Source organism: Macaca thibetana, chromosome 9, assembly GCF_024542745.1.
Source record: "Macaca thibetana thibetana isolate TM-01 chromosome 9, ASM2454274v1, whole genome shotgun sequence".
Lineage (NCBI taxonomy): Eukaryota > Metazoa > Chordata > Mammalia > Primates > Cercopithecidae > Macaca > Macaca thibetana.
This window is the reverse complement of record NC_065586.1, coordinates 73,765,046-73,782,588: the sequence shown is the minus strand read 5'-3', so window position 1 is coordinate 73,782,588 and position 17,543 is coordinate 73,765,046. Positions and strand designations below refer to the sequence as shown.

General features: G+C 44.6%; 1 protein-coding gene across 1 annotated transcript in view; it reads right to left on the bottom strand.

Annotated features, from left to right (window-relative positions):
• The window catches only part of CCDC6 (coiled-coil domain containing 6), a 120,526-nt gene extending 105,321 nt beyond the window's left edge, over positions 1-15,205 (bottom strand). The window contains exon 1 of the mRNA XM_050803056.1: positions 14,272-15,205. Within this exon, the coding sequence (XP_050659013.1) occupies positions 14,272-14,574 (303 nt within the window). The 5' untranslated portion in view covers positions 14,575-15,205. The remainder of the gene's footprint in view (positions 1-14,271) is intronic.
• Between the last annotated feature and the right edge of the window lie 2,338 nt (positions 15,206-17,543).

Here is a 17,543-nt window from a genome sequence, read left to right as displayed (position 1 = left end):
TTTGGTTTCTGTTCTTTAAACAAGCAGCTAAGGAGAAGTGGCACTAGGGCGTTGCCCATCAAAGTCCACCTTCTAGAACCCGTACCCCCATGAAAGAGGGTCAAAAGTCTCAATCAGAGAGGCCAGCTTTGACAGTCTTCTGTCTGCCGACAGTACGTTAGTCAGAAAACGTGTACTTTTTCAAAAACACAATGGAAAGAGCTCTGTAACTGACCTACAGGGAAAAAAACCAGATCTTTTAGGAAGTGTGTTTACCTCCTGCAGTCCTGTTACTTTTACACAGTCACACAGACTGGTATAATCCTGGCTCCCCAAACACTCGGACACCCGCTCAGTTCCCAGGCATCCCCAAGCACCAGAGAAACACCGACGGTTGCGAGGTTGCGAGGCTCCCCAGCCTACGGTGCACAGGGAGCTTGGTGCTGCCTCAACCACCCCCGCTCAGCTTTCAGGAGGTTATTTTTCTATCATCATCTTATAGGATTATCTACAGCAGGACTGATTTTGAAATGTATTTTGGAGGACAATAGAAGGGGGCGGAGAAGTACTAATAATATTTAATATCATTTTCTACAGGAATAAGTCACACATTACCCCAAAACTTTCCTCTGTGTATCATCTCATTTGATCTTCAAAACTGTGGGATGGGAACAAGATTTGTGTTAACTCTACAGTCTCTTACCAGGTAAATAACCAAGGCTCAAAGGCCCTAAATGCAATATAACTTAGCTAGTAGGGTAGCTAGAACCTCAATTAATATGCACATAAGTCCTGTAGGGCCTGTATGTCCTCTGCTGTGCCACACTCCTTTCATGTCATCCTGCTGCCCAGCACCAATACTGAGGGAAGGGGGTGGGGCCACCCAGGAAGCTGACTCTAAAACTGCAAATAATTTCACAGATACTTATGCAGACCGTTGCACAGCAATAAAAAAGAACTACCTCTATATGCAACTGCATGGATACTGTTTAATATTAGTGAAGGAACTAGGATAACCAAAGAATCCATATACATAAAATACGTTCTGTATAATTCCACTTACATGAAGTTCAAACACTAGCAAAACAAATCTATTAAATATATTAAGTCAGAAAAGGGTTACTTTTTTGGGGGGTACTGACTGGAACAGAGTTGCACATGACAGTGTCAGGGGTGTTGACAATTGCATGTATCCTAAGCAGGGTGGTGGTTACACCAGTGATTTCATTTTTAAATTCACAGAGCAGCCGGGTATGGTGGCTTATGCCTATAATCCCAGCATTTTGGGAAGCTGAGGTGGGAGTATCGCTTGAGCCTGGGAGCTAGAGATCAGCCTGGACAACACAGTGAAACCGTGTCTCTACAAAAAAAAATCCAAGAAAAAAACAGCGGGCATGGTGGTACACGCCTGTGGTCTCAGCAATTCGGGAGGCTGAGGTGGGAAGATGGCTTTGAGCCCAGGAGGCAGAGGTTGCAGTGAGCCAAGATCGCCCCACTGCACTCCAGCCTGGGTGAAAGCGTGAGACTTTGTCTAAAACAAATAAATACATACATACATACATACAATGAGCACTGTTCGATAAATTTGTGCATTCAAAATTTGTACACTTTACAGTAAGTATATGGTTCTCCACTGAAGAGTTTACAAAGAAGAAAAGTGCGCACTTCCCAAAATCCATTCCACAAACTTTATTGAACAGCTGTGTTAAGCTTATGGAAAACACTAACGACCCTTCAAATGGCAGAGTCTTTACACGGCAGTCACCATGCAAGGTACCGTCCGACTGCTGTGTTCAATCCCTGCTCTACTGCTTCCTGCAATCTTCAAGGGGTTGCCGGGACTCCCCGTGCCTCATGTCTTTCATCTGTGACACTGAGATCACAAAGGGTTGTGCTAAGGAGTCAATGAGTCCCTAAAGGTAAAGTGTTGAGAACTGTACCCAGAAACACCACAAGGCTGCAATATGTGGCAAGTGTTATCATGGAATAAGATGGGTCATCCTACTGATAATAAATGACAAAATACCTGCCTCCAAGTATTTCATTAAAAAGACACAAATAAACATCTGCACTAAGTAGCCAGAGTAGATTTCCAAGAGGCAGAAATGCTCTTACTGTTCCCCCGCCCTTCTGTAGTGAGCTCCTGAAGGGAATCCAGGCGCATAGCCCAGAGTTGCCCAGCTGGGCACTGCTCTCCTCTCATCCTCATTTTTCTCTGGGCATTCAGGTTCTGTCTGGGTGTGGGAGGAGTGCCTTGTCCAACCATTACTCAGCCCCTGCTTCTTTTGAATTAACTTCGATTTATCCTTTAGATCGTGACTAAGAAACCTCCTCATTCCAGAACCTGCGCTCTCTGACTCTGCTTCCACTCCTGGATTGAATCAGGGGCCCACCACCAATGCCACCAGCACAATATCATCCCAGTGGTTATATACAGGCACACTGCCTGGCATACAGCAGACACTCGTGTTTGTTGAAGAAAATTAAAAAACCCACTTGCACTGTGCTCATCAGACTATTTTTAAGTAGAGATTGTAACATAAATGCAAAGGAAGGAACTGATTCCAGGCTCGGATGGGGGTGGGGGGGCAGGGCGGGAATCCATAAGGCTATGCCATGTGAAGAGGTGGCAATATCCTGGGGTACGCTAAACAGGGTGCAGAAGTGGAGTAGACCAAGGCCCAACTGGAGGGCAACTGAGCCAGAAAGGGGAGCACAGACTGTCCCCCATGAGCTGAAGGCACCCTTCTCTGTTGTTATTTCTTTTCCAAGACAGGGAGTTTGCTACCCTGGCAACACTCCCTTAGGCCCAGCATCCTGGGAATTTGCTGTGGTAATGGGGCAGTCCTGACTATCCTAACAGAACAGAACTGTATAGGAACTTCTGATAGGAAAATGCCCACAACGAGACGAAGATAAAACTGTTCCTGCGCTGGGCATGGTATCTTATGCCTGTAATCCCAGCACTTTGGGAGGCCAAAGTGAAAGGATTGCTTGAGCCCTAGAGTTCAAGACTAGCCTGGGTAACATAGTAAGACCCTCTACAAAAAATAATAATAATGACGCAGGAGTGGTGGCACATATCTGTAGTCCCCACTACTCCGGAGGCTGAGGTGGGAGGATCACCTGAGCTCAAGAGGTTGAGGCTGTAGTGAACTATAATGACACCACTGCGCTGCAGCCTGTGTGACACAGCAAGACCCTGTCTCAAAGAAAACCGACCAAACAAAAAGGCCTGTCCCTAAATTAATTTATATGCCATCTTCCCGCAGACTGTAGAAGCTCTGAGGTCAGACCTGGGCTTAAATCCCAGTCTCATCTGATAGCCATGGGACCTCAGGTAAGTGATACAAGCTTTCTGGGCCTAAATTTGTAGGCTTATGGCTATGGATAAACAGTAGTACTGATCATATAGGACTGTGGTGAGGATTAAATGAGAGGATATACGAAAACCCCTTCCAATAGTTCCTGTCCCATAGTAAGCACTGGGTAAACATTCACTGTTATTACAGCCACACAAAAAGATTTGGAAGTGGGACAATGGTGGTGAATAAAAATTCTATAAGCTTTCTTTTTTCTTGCAACCTTTTAAAACTCTGGTTTACCTTGCACCCAAAGAGGTTTGGCCTTAGCCCTTGACTTTCTGGAGGCAATTTCTAACCCTTTGGAAGGTTATGACTGATAAGAGTGTCTTTTGTTTACGTGAGGGCCTTGAATCACACTGGAAAGCCTAACAGTGTGATTTAGCCTGAGTGCTTTGGGCCATGTGGTATCAGCACAGCCTTCTCAGGGCCTGGAGACTGAGATCTGCCCTGTGGATGGTCGACCATGTCTACAATGATGGAGCCCCAGTAAAAACTCTGCACCCCAAGGCTTGGCCGAACTTCTCTGGTTGGCAATACTCCATGTGTATTGTCACATGTTGTTGCCAGGAAAGTAATGTTGTGCACACTCCATGGGGAGAGGATAACTGGAAGCTCCACAGTGAAAAACGTTCCTGGACTCTGCCCTATAGGCTTTTTCCCTTGACTATTTTAACCTGCATCCTTTCCCTGTAATAATAAACTGCACCTGTGAGTATCAAAATAAGTAATTTAAAAAATAAAATCACAGTTTATTCCAACTGCTATCAAGGAAATTAAATGCATACATTTCATTAAAAATAAAAAATAAAAAGCAACCATCATCTGTGAGGTGTTGGGGGGAAGGTATCGGGGGGAAGACCCTTCCCTCCTGGAGGACAAGCTCTCGCCATGGGTTATTCCCTCATTCAGCATCTGGGGGCTTACTGGCACCAAGCCAGAGCTCGGCATAGGGCTAGGGCACTGCGCATTTGCTGAGTGATAGAAAAAGAACCATATATGGGACAGCTAACAGGCAGTACAAACTTAATTAAATAAGACATCAACACTTAAGGTCTAAATTTATAACTTCAAGACCAGGACAGTAAAAAGCAGCTAGCAGCTTTTGTAGACCAGAGTAAGTCTTTCTTTAAAAAAAAAAAAAAAAAAAAAATTAAAAGTCACTAGGAATAGAGCTTTGCCAGGGAGGAAAAAAATAGGTATTATTATTTAATGGGTACAGAGTTTCCATTTGGGATGACGAAAAGTTCTGGAGATGGATAATGGTGATGTTTGCAAAACATTGTGAATGTACTTAAAGCCACTGAATTGTATACTTACAAATGGTTAAAATGGTGAATTATATGTTGTATATGTTTTTACCACAAAAAAAAAATGCAAAAAAAGTCACTGGTACTCTTCTTTGGGTACCTAAGGTATTTCTCAATATAAACTCCGTGCATGCAAGGTTCAAAATGGCATAAAATAGTTAATATACTTTTCAAGTGACATAAACCCTTACCAGGTAGTGATTTGAACCTGAAAAAGTCTAACTCTACTTTATGGAGAATACACTTAAAACAATACTCTTTGGTTAACAAAAGCATTAAAATCACCTAGTCAATTTTTTCCTCAAAGATTAGCGGGGCTACTAAATGAAGACACAATGTTTTGACTCAATAAATGTTTTTGTTTAGATAAACTCTGTCTAGTGAAGAACTCCACCCCATAAAAAACATCTCTCAGTAGAATAAGTTATCATTTCAGTTGGTATATTAGGATAATTTCTTTTTTCTTTTTTTTTTTGAGATGGAGTTTCACTCCTGTTGCCCAGGCTAGAGTGCAGTGCAATGGCGCAATCTTGGCTCACTGCAACCTCCACCTCCTGGGTTCAAGCGATTCTCCTGCCTTAGCTTCCCGAGTAGCTGGGATTACATGCCCGGCTAATTTTTTGTATTTTTAGTAGAGAAGGGGTTTCTCCATGTTGGTCAGGCTGGTCTCGAGCTCCCGACCTCAGGAGATCCACCCGCCTTGGCTCCCCCAAAGTGCTCGGATTACAAGTGTGAGCCATCGCACCCGGTCTATTAGGATAATTTTTTAAAAAGTCAAGCTTGCATACAAGTTTTCTATATGAAACTCTAGGTATAATTATTTTTCTCTCAAATCTGTCCCTTTTAGCCTCTCTAAATCAATCTCGACAAGCAGATAGCACAAAAGACTCAAACTGTTCACTTATAGAAGCAACACATGAAATGTTTAACACAGGTAATTAGATTTCTAAGAATTTTCTTTAGTTCACCCGTAATCCCTGCTGGTTTCATTCTTTTACCCTCTTCCTTCCTCCTATGGAAAACTTTTTGAATGATGACCTATGCCTGGCTGAACATCCCAACTCTGCTCTGCGGTACCAAGTGGCCTCATCTGATCCTCAGTGCCCTGAGATGCCCTGGTGAGCATTACCCAGATCACTCTGGACACACACCTGGCACCGCCAAGGCTGGATTGATCTGGAACAGATGCATGGAAGATTAGCCCATCAATCAGCACAGCTTTTGTAAAAAACTAGAATTCAAAATTGCCTATAAAATAGTACCTCTAATTTTACTGCAAGAAGTCTTTGCTTTTGGATAGTTTCAGATTAAAAACTTGAGAAATTCAGTCTATCCACCATTATTCCACGAAAGAAACATGGGTGGGCCTCAGAGTATAACAGGAATAGAGGGAAAAAACCACCTAGATAATTTCCATGTACTGACAGATGCAGATTATGAAATTAAAATACCAATGACATTTCTTTTCAATCATCACCACATAAAAACGAAAATTAAAAACAAACCAAAAGCCTCCCGGTGCCACCTCAGCATAAATTGAGCAACAGCTCTCTGCCTTACAAAATAAACTACAAGCTAATTAAACTGCGAATGAATGTGATACACTGTTTTCCTTAAAGATATTCACAGAGATAAATGAACTTCATTTGGGAAGCTGCAAGGTAAAATTCCCCTCCCTGGGAACCCCACAGGAGTCGGCCTAAGGTTCCCTTCCTGCGTCCATGTGGGTGTTGGTTCCTTCTGCATGCACTGCACAAGCCCCAAAGCTGGAGAGAAAGACTGTTTCCCTCTGCTCTGTATTCCCTACAGCACCAGGCCAGTGCCAGGCTGAATGAAAGTCTAGTATTATCCTCGCTATGCTACTGGGAGAGCCCTAACATTCCTTTTGGATATTTCTATCTAGCACACAGTATTATAAGCACTTGACGGCTGAATCCTGCTTCTTTGAGGCTATATTTATTTTATTTATTACATGCCATTTTGTACCTTACTGAACAAACAAAGGCGGGGGCAGAGACGGAGACCAGAAAATCTCCCAGCAAAAAAACAAATAAGTATTGTAATGAACTGTAATCATTACACTGCACTCCATATGTCTGATCTAAGAAACAATAAGTAAAGGGGAGGGTTAATTCTAAATGACCATCAATCATACTGTTAACCCTTTTTAAAAGAATACTTATCCCTGAAGAGAGAACCTACATGAAGTGACCTTTGCAATTTACTGGTATCAGGGTTGGAATAGACTTCACAGCTGTGGATTTCACAGCCATAAAAGATAAGAAAATTTGACAGCCTTGGAGAAGTAGGAAGTATCTGCAAGTTAACGCCACGCCAAGATCCTGACAATTAAAAATATTTTCCAGAGGATTAGTTCCTCTGTCAAGAAAAATTGCAACCACCACCAAGCAGGAACTTACTGAACCTGTGAACATTTACTCTGCCAACTTTGACAATAATATACCTGAAAACAACCACACTGTGATTGAAAACAAAAAGCAACACCTACCCACTAAGGAAAAAAGTATACAGAGGGGACAGAAAAGATTACTATTATTCCTTACTCAGCCTGACTGCAGTTCGGTAGTTTGTATTAGCATTTTGAAGTGTAAACACAATTATTTTGGCAAGGCATGATTTAAGGAAAACACACACACACAAATACACTGTGGTGACACTTGTGTCTCTGCAAGACACAAGCAGACATAAGAATTCAACAATCCCCCTACCCTGTTTTCAGATGCTTCCCCCATCACTGCTACAAGTCACCAGTATTTATTTGCATTAATGCATCCCCCTGCAATGGGCCAGAGTTGTTTCCCAGTGGGGCATTTCAACATTAAAGAGTCATACGAAACACCTGGAATGATCTGTCACCATCACCAAAACCAAAGCAGCAAATCTGAACACTTCCAGCGGGGCTACTTTGTCCTTCAAGCCTTACTCAGAAACACTTAGAAAGGAGAACCTGAAAATACTTTGTCCTCTTTCAGATAAAATGTTATCAGGAGCACCCAGGTATATGCTACAAGGTAGCCCACATCATCCAAAGCAAGAAGGCAAGGGCACACTGATTGCAGTGGTCCCCCAAAGTATACAATGTATCCATTCACATATCTGGTCTGTTTCATCAACTATGGTAAAGAAAGTGTTTGCTGCTGTGGCAGGGGAGTGGCTCTATGAAGACAAGGTCCTGGAGAGAGTGTTGGCACCTTCATGGCAGAAAGAAACAAGTACACACACACCCGTGCCTCTGGAGCCAGCTCAACAAATTTCTGAGCGTTTTCCCCATGCCAAGCGCTGAGGAATGCGATGAACAAGGCAAATTCTGCCCCCAAAGAAATTTACACATGAACTGGGAAAGATCTCTGCAGCCAAATGTCAGTGACAGAGGGAGGTCTACGGAAGAACCACGTAAGCAGGTGCATACCCCAGTGTGTGGCTGACAAAGAGGAAGTATCAGGGCATACCAGGAAGGGGTTCAGGTGAAGAAGGCAATACAGTCTACTTCAACTAACAAAGTAGAAAGGAGGGGAGGAATACAGAAGAACATTTCAGGGGACGAGGGGCACCACTGAGGAACCAGAGGAAACCTACTTAAGTTCTGGGTGCTAGTAGTAAAGGAGTGAAGTGAGAGCTTAGAGAATGCACCCTGGGCTAAATGCATGTAAGGGGTGTGGCTGTGAAGCAAGGAGGACATTCCAATCATGCAGAGCCTAGTAAACCACCAGAAGGTTTACCTGAATCCAAGGGCAATGGGGAGTCAGTGAATATTTTTAAGCAAGCAATGGCTACCTCCGATTTTTGCTATAGACCAGCCTCTCTGGTCTCGAACAAGAGTCACCACAAACCAGATACTGTGGATTCTCTAATGATTCCCCATCTCTAGCAAATAGGACAGCACTGTAAAAGACTGTCATGACCTTTAAAATTTTAGCTTTTGGCTGGGCGTGGTAGCTCACGCCTGAAATCCTAGCACTTTGGGAGGCAGAGGTGGGTGGATCACTTTAGGCCAGGAGTTCCGAGACCAGCCTGGACAACATGGTAAACACCATCTCCACTAAAAATACAAAACTAGGCCGGGCGCAGTGGCTCAAGCCTGTAATCCCAGCACTTTGGGAGGCCGAGACGGGCGGATCACGAGGTCAGGAGATCGAGACCATCCTGGCTAACACGGTGAAACCCCGTCTCTACTAAAAAATACAAAAACAAAAACTAGCCGGGCGAGGTGGCGGGCGCCTGTAGTCCCAGCTACTCGGGAGGCTGAGGCAGGAGAATGCTGTAAACCCGGGAAGCGGAGCTTGCAGTGAGCTGAGATCAGGCCACTGCACTCCATCCTGGGCGACAGAGTGAGACTCCGTCTCAAAAAAAAAAAAAAAAAAAAAAAGGAAACTAGATGGGCATGGTGGTGCATACCTGCAGTCCTAGCTATTAGGGAGGCTGAGGCATGAGAATCACTGGAACCTGGGGGGCAGAGGTTGCAGTGACCTGAGATCACACCAATGCACTCCAGTCTGGGTAATAGAGTAAAGCTGTCACAAAACAAAAACAAAAACAAAAAAGTTTTTTAAAATTAAGTACAAATAGAATATATGAAACACATAGAAGATACTTACAAATGTGAAAAACTCGTAAATGCTGAAGAAATATGAGAAAGTCCTCTTTAAGAAGACTTGTGTACAGTTAGACCTAACTGTGAGGTCATATTTTCCTCAAAGTTGTGTCTAAAATTGGGTGTTTCCATAAGAATCTAAGAAATACTTTTCTAAACGGGGGGAAAAAGATATCACACTCTCTTCGTCACATTTATAAAGGCAATATCGATTTGTATCTTCAGAGTCTGACAGAAGTCTTAAAAATTGAAAATAACATATTAGGCTTCCAGAGTAAATAATCTAAAACATACAACATCAACTATATGGCAGTTTTTACCAGTTAATGAAACCATTACACTGATGTTTAAAATAGCCAGGTTTTCTAACGATGCCAGATCAACATATTTTTTTCTATTATAACTTCAAAACAGCTTGTACTTCTGTATTTCCCTAAACTTCTACAATAAAGGATTAATTTTACAGTCAGAGAGACACTTACATATCAGTGATTTATTATAGGCCGTGATTTCCAAACCAAACACATACCAAAGGTCTGAAACTGCCTGGAAGAGGTACACACCCTAGAGAACCACCTGAGGCCCTGCTTATACACGGAGAATGCCAGCAACTAGTTGAGAACTTTGAAGCCATCCAATTACTGCCCACAACTGCATTTCTTCACCTTCTCTAAGACCACCACCCCTAAGACCACCACCCCACGATAACCCTCACTACACTGAATCATATAATTCACAGTCATATTCTCACTCATAGGACAAACAAACAGATCTGGCCTAACATACAAAAGCTACTCAAAAAGGTGACTATGCATTTGTTTATTTCCCCCACTCCAAAAAAAAGAAATTATGATCTGTAATCAGGAGCCTGATTCCCCTGCTGACTTAATGGGGAAAATTGAATACTCACTCAAAATATTCTATTCCACTTTTAAGCCCCAAATAAAATGGCCTAGGGCAGGCTATAACTCACAGGTGCACCAGGCACTTGTGGACACGACTGAAAGACTTCTTACAGCTGATTCTCTCCCACAGATGATGTTTACCACTGTTGTACAGATACTGAGAACACAGGCCCATGAAACTAGTCCTTCATTAAATGGGTAGTTTGACCAGAATAGCCACTTACATACCAGAAGAGACCATTGGTTAAGAGCTTCTATTAGCCTTTGGACTTGGCTTTAAAAAGGGCATAACAGAGATATTACTATACACCTATTGGAATGGTCAAAATCCAGAACACTGACAACAGCAAATGTTGGTGAGCAACAGCAACTCTTTTTTTTTTTTTTTTGAGACGTTGTCTGGCTCTGTTGCCCAGGCTGGAGTGCAGTGGCATGATGTTGGCTCACTGCAACCTCTGCCTCCTGGGTTCAAGCAATTCTCCTGCCTCAGTCTCCAGGGAGTCTGGGATTACAGGCATGCACCACCACCCCCAGCTAATTTTCCTGTACTTTTTTTTTAGTAGAGATGGAGTTTCACCATGTTGGCCAGGCTGGTCTTGAACTCTTGACCTCAGGTGATTTGCCTGCCTCGGTCTCCCCAAAGTGCTGGGATTACAGGTGTAAGACACCACGCCCGGTCCCGCAAAAGCAACTCTTTCTCATTGTTGGTGGGAATGAAAAACAGTGCAGCTACTTTGGAAGACAGTTTGGCAATTTCTTATAAAACTAAACATACTCTTACCATATAATTCAGCAATCATGCGCTTTGGTATTTAAACAAATGAACTGGTATCTTTCCAGACAAAACCCTGTACATGAATATTTCCAGCAGCTTTATTCATAATTGCCAAAAGGTGGAAACAACCAAGATACCCTTCAGGAGGTGAATGGATAAATTATGATCCATCCAAACAATGAAATACTATTTAACCCTGAACAGAAACCAAGACATACGAGTTGGGGAACATAGAGAAAACTTAAATGCATTTACTAAGTGAAAAGGCTGCATACTGTATGATTCCAATTACATGACATTCTGGGAAAGGCAAAACTAAGGAGAGAGTAAAAAGATCAGTGGTTGCCAGGAGTTAGCAGGGAGGGAAAGATGAACAGAGCATGGAAGACTTCCAGGGCAGAAAAACTCTGCGTAATACTATAATGGTGGACATATGTCATTATACATTTGTCTAAACTCATAGAATATACAAGACCAAGTAAACTCTAGACTTTGGGTGATAATGATGTATCAATGTAGGTTCACTGACTAACAATGGACCACGATGATGTAAGACGCTGATGGTGGAGGAGGTCGTGCCTGTGTGAAGGCAAGGGTTATGTGGGAAATTTCTGTACTTTATGTTCAGTGTTACTCTGAAGATAAAAGTGCTCTAAAAAGTAAAGTCTATTAAAAAAACAAGTGGCGGCAGGGGGAGACTGTCTCTTCCCCAGGGAGTGACAAAAAGGCAATGTGCCTTCCTGAACATGCTCAAGGAAAAAGAAGGCCACAATCACCTTTAGTGCCCAAGAACATGAACATTAATATCACAATTGGAACTAAAAAGAGCCAGAAAGGCAATTACCAGAATTATGGTACCATCTTCCCTTCAAATTAACAGTGAAAATTCTAACAGTGTTTTCACAGTGAAAAATCTAACAAGGTCTTCACTTAATTATCAGAAACTTCCTAGACTGCCACTAGCAAGGGTAATGCTTAAGTGAGCAGTGTCAGGGATTGTACAGCTTAACCTTGATATAAACTACTAAAGTGTAGTTCAATGGACTCTCTGCATTCACAGACCAATTTCATGGAGTCACATACATTTCTCCTCCCACATTACATACCTGAGAGGTCAAACGTACCCCTACAGAATCTGGATCCTAGGTCAGTTAACACCTGCAAAATCTTGAAGGAATCTATTTCCTGCATTTATCATTCAGCTCCTCAGTAACAACTGCCAAGTATTAGGAAACCAGGCGAACCACAAGCACTTTTTTATTTGTCTCCCTGAATGTATTAGTCAGAGATTAAAGAAGAACTGAGAGGCTTCTGGTACTTGTGCAGTGTCATCTAAAACAATTTTAACTTTACTCATTAACACCGCACGACATTTCACAAAGTATATTCGGCTGGATGTCAGTTTTAGTTAAGGGTAAGTGCTAAGAAAAAAAGCCACCACCTTATACACTTTTCGAGCTAAGTACTCAGAAGGCCTCTGGTTTGAAACACCGGGAATGAACACATTTGTTCCTGCAAAGCCAACATGTGTAAGTACAGTTTACAAACCTACTTATAGTACGGTCGAAGTGTCAAACAGATAACCCTTTGATAGTCTCTGCATCCCTCATTCCTCCCTCCCCAACAAAACCAGCCTGAATTGCCTACTGCATGCAAAAGGCTATTTCACTTCGTGCAAGTTTTACTACTTTCCATGGTTCACAACCTCCAAGAGACTAACCCTCTCATTTACTAACTCAAATCTTAAATAAACTGCCTCCACCAACTTCCCTCTCTTCTTAACCCCCACTCAGCAAAGACATCTGTCAGCCAAGAAAGCTGCATAGGAGGCTTGGAAGTGGCTGCCTCTGCAAATTCCCCGCCCCCACCCCCCTTCCTACCAAAAGGGCAGTTCAAGAACTTTACCATCTCCCATGCAAGTTGCTCCAATTCCATTCTCCAAAATTGGATTTGAACATGAAAAGTTTCTTTTTACAATCAACTGCTATTTAGGCTACTGATCACACTTAACCTGCAACTTGCTTTCTACACAAATTAAGAATGCCATCTAGTTCTCATGTATGAGCCAGCATCGGGGGTATACACACTCGCGCACATATATACACAGGCTCCTCCACCGTAGGCTATTTCCCGGCGCAAGGGGCATCCTAAACTTGCCCCATTTCCAAGATGGGACCCTCCATCCCCAAATTCAACCCTTTTTCTTTATTTCAAAGTTCAGCCTAATCCGCTATTTTGCAGCAGCTATGGCAATTTATCCCCCTTGATTTCTTGACATTTTCTTCTCTCCTCCTGGCTGGGAAACTTCTGATTTGAATACAGTTGTCTGTGTGGGGATCCTGCATGTTAATGATGTGGTGAGCTGGCAGGGATGATAGGTGAGAGTACACAGTGTACTTTTTCTAGTTACGTTTCGCCTCATCACTGCTATACGGGCCTTTCTAAACGCTTGCCACACCAGGGGAGACCTGCAGACCCAAGCTTACCCTTTTCTGGGCAGCCTCCAGGGACCAGGTAGAAACAGAACTGATGGCCTGTTCTCCAGTATCTAGACTCAGAAGCAAGATGCTCCTAATCACTCTACGAATGGAGCGATCACACGTACCTCTGGCTCAGCCAGGGAGTCACAGTGGCTACCCTTCCCCTGGTTTCGGCCCCAGCCCTGTCCAGGCCTGAATGCTGCACTCTCCTCGCAGTAAACCGTCCACCCTCCCACTCCAAGGCAAAGAGCTTCCAATGGAGGTGGGAGCATTAGCTTGGTACCCGCCCTTCCCTCTCGATCCTGGCCAGAAAACTCCACTTCCCGGATTCCCGGCCACTCTCTCCCGCCCCGTACCCGGGCGATCCAGCTAGTGCCGTCCAGATGCCAGCTTAGTACCCAGCCCAGCTGCGAACCCCCACACTCCGAGCCAGGCCCCAGTAAGATATCCCAGCTTCCGCTCTCTCCCCCGGACTGGGGTTCCCCAGATTCTGGACGCACCCCTCAAGCATGCTAGGGCTGAAAAAAGTCCTACCCCGCCCCCCAGCCACGCCGCCAGCCTCCAGCCCAGCCCCGGAGGGGCCTCTTCTCCAGAGGCCAAAAGGGACCATGAATGGTTGCCACAGTAGCCTTCCCCCGCACAGCGCAAGGGTCCTCAGCCCCGCGAGGAGGACAGACCCGCGTGGCCCCGAAAGGACACCTCCCTCTCCTCCCGGAGGCCAGCAGGTCCCCGCAGGGAGTGTGCTCTCAGAGGGTCCCCGGGAATCTGGGGGTTGCCTGGATGCGGGTGCAGCCCCTCCCGGGCCGGGCGGAGGTTGGCGCTGCGGCGCGCCCCCGGGGGGCACTCACGATGGTCACGCTGGCTTTGCGCAGGTCGCGGTTCTCCTCCTGCAGTGCCTTGCACTTCAGTTTGTAGGTCTCCAGCTCTATCTTCAGCACCTTGTTCTCTTGCTGCAGCGAGGCCAGGCGGTTGGTGAGCTCCTCCAGGCGGAACGGCGAGATGACAATGCCCCCCGACTTCCCACCGCCGCCGCCTCCCCCGCCGCCACCGCCGCCGCCCGAGGTCGACGAGCAGGACGACTGCATGGCGGCCGAGCTGCTGCTGTTGCCCCCCGCCCCGTCCGTGTCGCTCTCGCTGGCGCTGTCCGCCATGGCCGCGGCGGGCTGGGGAAAGGAGGAGGAGCAGCAGGGAGGCGGCGGCGGCGAAGGCCGGGCTGCGAATGAGTGGGCGCCGGGCGAGCACAGGGGAGCGCCGAGCTGAGCGCCTGGCACCAGGGCGCAGACTCGGAGCGGCGGCGAGAGAAAGAGAGGGCGCTTCCCGCTGCCAAGGGACCTCCTCTGCCAGAGAACAGAGACCCCGCCCGGGCTTGGGCAGTATTGCACTGGGGCTTGCTCCAGCCGGGCCGGGCGCGCTCACTAGGCCGCCCAGCAGAGCTGGCTGAAAGCTCCGGGACCCGCCCGCCGCCGCCTGGTGACCACGGGCGGGCTGGGAACGCGCAGGCACTGCGGGTGGGGGAAAGCCAAGTACTGCCCCCGCACCACCAGCTCGCCAGCCACACGTGTTCCAAGGGAGGGCCTATGAGCCCCCTGGTCTAAGCCCGCGGCCGCCCAGCCTCTTCCGGGCTCGCGCCCGCCCCAAGAAAAAAGAAACCTGATGCCCCACCAGCCTCGCAGGTGCCGGGGACACGTGGAAAGGTCAGCCGGGCTCCGGCGCCCATCCTCTACCGTGTTGTGGCCCCATCTTCCGCCGACTGTGTGTGCGCGTGTCTCCCTCTATCTGTTTCACACATACACGCAGTTTTATATTATCAAAAGCAAGGTGTTTTTGACTGGGAAGGCTTGGATAAACCTAAGAGAACAAAGTTCCTCTACAAGAGGCCGAGGAGGATGAAACAACAGCAGCCACAAGTTAACCTTGTTAAGAAAGAATTTGCGGGAGAGACACACACCCCCTTTAAACTGCGCTCAATTGTTTAAACAAGGTGCAACTGTTTTTTTTCTTTTTCTCTTTGCATTTTGCAAACATTTCCAGCACATGTCACGCAGTAGGATTAAGACAGTAACATTTATCTAATGAAGAAAAAAAAAAGGAAAGCGAAACACTTTTAGCAGAAGGTTGAAACACCTCTTTAAGTGCCAATTTTCCAAAGTAACCGCGGACATAACATTATGCTATACAAATAGTAATGATTGAGTGGGAGTACAACATCACCCTTCTTTGCTATCCTGTTGCTCACTCCTAGAAAACTTTAGCATGTAAAAATAAAACAGTAATTACTACAACGCGGTCTAATTCAGGGTTCTAGCTTTGCAGTTTAAGAAATTAAAAATCAAAAACTTTTATTCCCCCTCCCTCTTCCCAAAGGCTTGCAGGCAATTGGCCCAGCAGGTGAGATGATTCTAAACACTTTGCCCTGTTGACACAAAACAGCTTTCACTTATGTATAAAAATTGGAAAGTGAAACTGACCAGACTAGTTTTATTACCCATGCTTAGTTAACATTAGAACAAACACATGGAAACAGAAAATAGAAAAAAAAGTGTAATTTTGTTTTCTGTTGCGTTGAACTTTCTGAAAGATTTCTAAAGCGTTAGGAAGAAGGAAGAATGATTCTTATTCCCACTCCCTCGTTATCTTTAAACTTAAATTTGATCTCATGATTAAACGGTGATTCAATGGCTCTTGGAAACTGGCACCTCAGAATAAACTCGAAAACACCAAGTGTTCCAAATGACATCATCTTTCACCAAGATGGCTGCTTTCAGCAAACAGCTTAAATGCCAACAGCAACTAAACCCCCATTTCTCCCAGGTAGTTTAGCTTAGTGCTAGAGGGCTTCTGAACGCTGTCACTGTTTGTGTAGCAGGAGGGGGGAAATGCTTGGCTTTGCTCTTGAGAAACATATAGGCAATCTAAATCATTCTGTTAAAAGTGATCCAGTTTAATTTGCACTGAAACTTAGTTCTCTCACTTTTTTGGGATCTAGTACATCAGACAATCAGCTAGTTAAGTTGGAAACGGATTCTGGAAAGCTCACTTGAGGACTGAAATGGAAGAGTAAAGCTAGGAGGGAGCAGCACCACAGGGGGAAACAGATTTAACAACATTCTTTCCACTTTATTCAGCACTGTGATCGAATCTTAAGAGTGGGGCTGGCTGCCATACCTCACAAGTTTCTATTGTTCCCTATTCCATAGTATCTTAAAGCTTCCACTTTTGGAGCTTATTGCAACAGGAACATTCCTTCCAGGCAGAGCAGGGGGTAAATTAACTCTCTCTTAGCGTCACCACAAAACTAACCGCCTTGGAAAGGCGGACTCACACTGCTTCAAGTCAGCAGAGGGGTGGAGTTTGAAGCGCCTGGTTTTCTTAAAGGGCCCACGTCATGGTAAGCTTAAGAACGTAGTGGCCTTCAATAGGATTTGGAGGAAATTTGCATTTTGACATGGTACTTGTAGGTAGTAATCGTGTTTAGAAGACTTTAGGGAGAACCCATCTTCTAAAGCTTCCCTGCTGATACAGATGGGAATAAACTGGAGAATATTTTTTCTCCGTGGTTTTTATTGTTATCGCAAAGCAGAAGCGTGTCTAATTTTCTACGTCTTGTAAAAGTGATTTCCCTTATACACAGATCATTTATCACAACACTGGTTCCGTAATAGCATTACAATGGAAACACCAGTTACAAAACCAATAATATCATTATAAAACTCCTTCTCAGCTTTCTAGGGGAAATGAATCAGAAGAACAAATAGTAGTATGTGCTGCCTGGAGGAAAGAGGGACAGATTTAGGTAATCACCTCCTTTGGAGAAATAATGAAATTTAGCTTTGTCCTAAATTTAAGCTGCAAAAACACATGAACAAAGGAAAAGAATACCTTGTAGCCTAACTGCAAGGCACAACATCAAGATTTTTCTTTGTCTAATGCCATTTTTGCAAATGACTTACTCGATGGCCTTGGAACTTTAGTGTTTTCAACAATAAAATAAAATAATAATGGCATAAATCATAGAGCAATTTTGTTAATTTTTAATATCTATAAACAAATTGTTGTACATATCCAGTTACATTAATGTCAGATCTGAGTAATTTTATTCAAATTCTAAATGGATTTAGTT